Here is a 2299-nt window from a genome sequence, read left to right as displayed (position 1 = left end):
AGTTTTCAGCAAGTTCAGCCATTTAGAAGAGTCTGAGCTGAGAAGTAAAAATCACTAAATAGAAAAAATTAGTTCTGTTTAGCTCAAACCAGGACAACTGGGTTCTTCACTGGTCCTTTTGGGCTCTGCTGGCTCTTAGCCCTGCTCGCCCTGCCCAGCTGACAGCCTGGAGGATGGATCACCCTCTCCAGGCACCATGACAGCAGCTGGTGCTGTGATGGGTGAATGTGTTGTCCAGCTGATGATGGCCTACCAGGGGAGACTGATATACACACTGGTGGCAGTACAGGGCTCTCCAAATCAGCTCTTGCACTCATGCTGGGTGATCAGTCTCCCCCTTGCCTTTGGCTGGTATGGAACAAAGTGCCCTGCCCATCAGCCAGTCTGAAAAGCACACTTCTGAATAACAGATGAAAACATGGCCAGAAAACTCTAGTTGATAAGAGTAGAGCAACAGTGCTTGTAAGCAGAATCATAAAACAGAACCAAACACTTACTCGTCATGTGTGACATACGCCTGCATGGTCAGGACCTCCTACAGGTCCTTCTTTTCCAAGATTGCTTTCCATCAGCAAACTTGTTCTCCTATGAGTGAAACCTTACTTACCGGGAAACTACCAGAGTCCAATATCTTTTGAACCTCCAAACACAATAGATACAAGGTAAAAATAAATAGCTGGAAGCTAAGGAGGGGTGTCCAGACCACGCAATTGCCAATTCCTCTGCTTGGTATGGAGCAGCTCCGTCCCGGGTGGTGCTGGAGAAGGTGTGTGTGGTGGGGGTTGCCTGAACCTGCTCTACTCCCCGGTCACCCTACTCGTACCCCGCAGGTGTCTCACGTGCTGGCAGCTCTTCAGGCTGGGAACCGTGGGACGCAAGCCTGCATCACAGCAGCCAGCGCAGTCTCCGGCATCATTGCTGACCTGGACACCACCATCATGTTTGCCACGGCAGGAACCCTCAACCGGGAGAACTCGGAGACCTTTGCAGACCACAGGTACCCATGCACGTTGTTCAGCCTCTGCTCAGCCAGAGATGGGGGAGTGAGGCTCTGTCCCATGGTCTCCTGTCTTTCTGACCCACGGACCAGCCCCAAGGAGAGCTGCAAGTTCAGGTCACACTGTTTCCCCTCCATCTTGTATGTACAGAAAGCAGGGTCCACAGTATCTCCTCACCCCAAGGACCATGTGTGCATGTAGAGGGCTGTGTCCTTTCTGACTCCCTTCTTCTCCTCAGGGAGGGCATCTTGAAGACAGCCAAGGCGCTGGTGGAGGACACCAAGGTGTTAGTGCAGAACGCCACGGCCAGCCAGGAGAAGCTGGCCCAGGCTGCCCAGTCCTCTGTGTCCACCATCACCCGTGAGTCTGGGGGCCGCCAGCCTGGGATCTGAAGACCCGGAGACTCAGGTGGGGTGGCGTGTGTAGGGTGAACAGAGGCTGCTTGTGGCAGACGGCGGGTTGTGGGTGTCGTGTGGTGCCCAGATTTCTCACTGCTGGGCCACACCACCCACAGCCTGTGTGTGACCCTAGCCAAGCCATTGCCCTGGTCTTGCTCTCCCCAGGTGGTCCTGATCAATGCTGTGAAGGATGTGGCCAAGGCACTTGGAGACCTGATCGGTGCCACCAAGGCAGCTGCTGGCAAAGCTGGGGATGACCCTGCTGTCTACCAGCTGAAGAACTCTGCCAAGGTCTGAGCTGGGCGTGATGGGAATTGGGGTGGGTGGAGAAAGAGCAGGGGTGTTTCTCTGCTTGTCTAGGGGCAGGAGGACATCTGGGGGGCAGTCAGGGCAAGGGGGGAGGAAGGGGCACATAAAATAAGGAGCACAGCATGCAGAGGAGGCATTGGTGGGAGAATAAAATGTATGAGTGGAGTATGGGGACGGGGCTGTTTTGGACCAAACCATGTGGGAGGGATGGATGCCAGCAGCAGCCCAGAGCTTGTGTGGGATTTCACCTGCCTCTCTTTTACCTTCACAGGTGATGGTGACCAATGTAACGTCCTTGTTGAAGACAGTGAAGGCCGTTGAGGACGAGGCCACAAAGGGGACGCGGGCGCTGGAGGCCACGATAGAGCACATCCGCCAGGAGCTGGCAGTGAGTACAGCCGCGGTGCTACGGCTGTTCTCCCCCCAACCTCCTGCTCCCCGCCTCACCACTGCCTCTCGCCTCGCAGGTCTTCTCCTCCCCTGTGCCTCCCGCCAAGGTCTCCACCCCAGAGGACTTCATCCGCATGACGAAAGGCATCACGATGGCCACAGCCAAAGCAGTGGCTGGTGGGAACACGGGTCGGGGGGGGGGGG

General features: G+C 55.9%; 1 protein-coding gene across 1 annotated transcript in view; it reads left to right on the top strand.

Annotated features, from left to right (window-relative positions):
* Window positions 1-196: 196 nt before the first annotated feature.
* The window catches only part of LOC104542979 (talin-1-like), a gene marked incomplete at its 3' end in the record, with an annotated part of 8077 nt that continues 5974 nt past the window's right edge, over window positions 197-2299 (top strand). Inside the window, 7 exon segments of the mRNA XM_010187458.1 lie at window positions 197-283; window positions 831-997; window positions 1237-1356; window positions 1358-1406; window positions 1562-1687; window positions 1977-2093; window positions 2173-2299. The exon segment at window positions 2173-2299 is cut by the window's right edge and continues 44 nt beyond it. Coding sequence (XP_010185760.1) covers window positions 197-283; window positions 831-997; window positions 1237-1356; window positions 1358-1406; window positions 1562-1687; window positions 1977-2093; window positions 2173-2299 — 793 coding nt within the window.

Source organism: Mesitornis unicolor, unplaced genomic scaffold, assembly GCF_000695765.1.
Source record: "Mesitornis unicolor isolate BGI_N332 unplaced genomic scaffold, ASM69576v1 scaffold28946, whole genome shotgun sequence".
Classification (NCBI taxonomy): domain Eukaryota; kingdom Metazoa; phylum Chordata; class Aves; order Mesitornithiformes; family Mesitornithidae; genus Mesitornis; species Mesitornis unicolor.
This window is presented reverse-complemented; position numbering and strand designations above follow the sequence as displayed.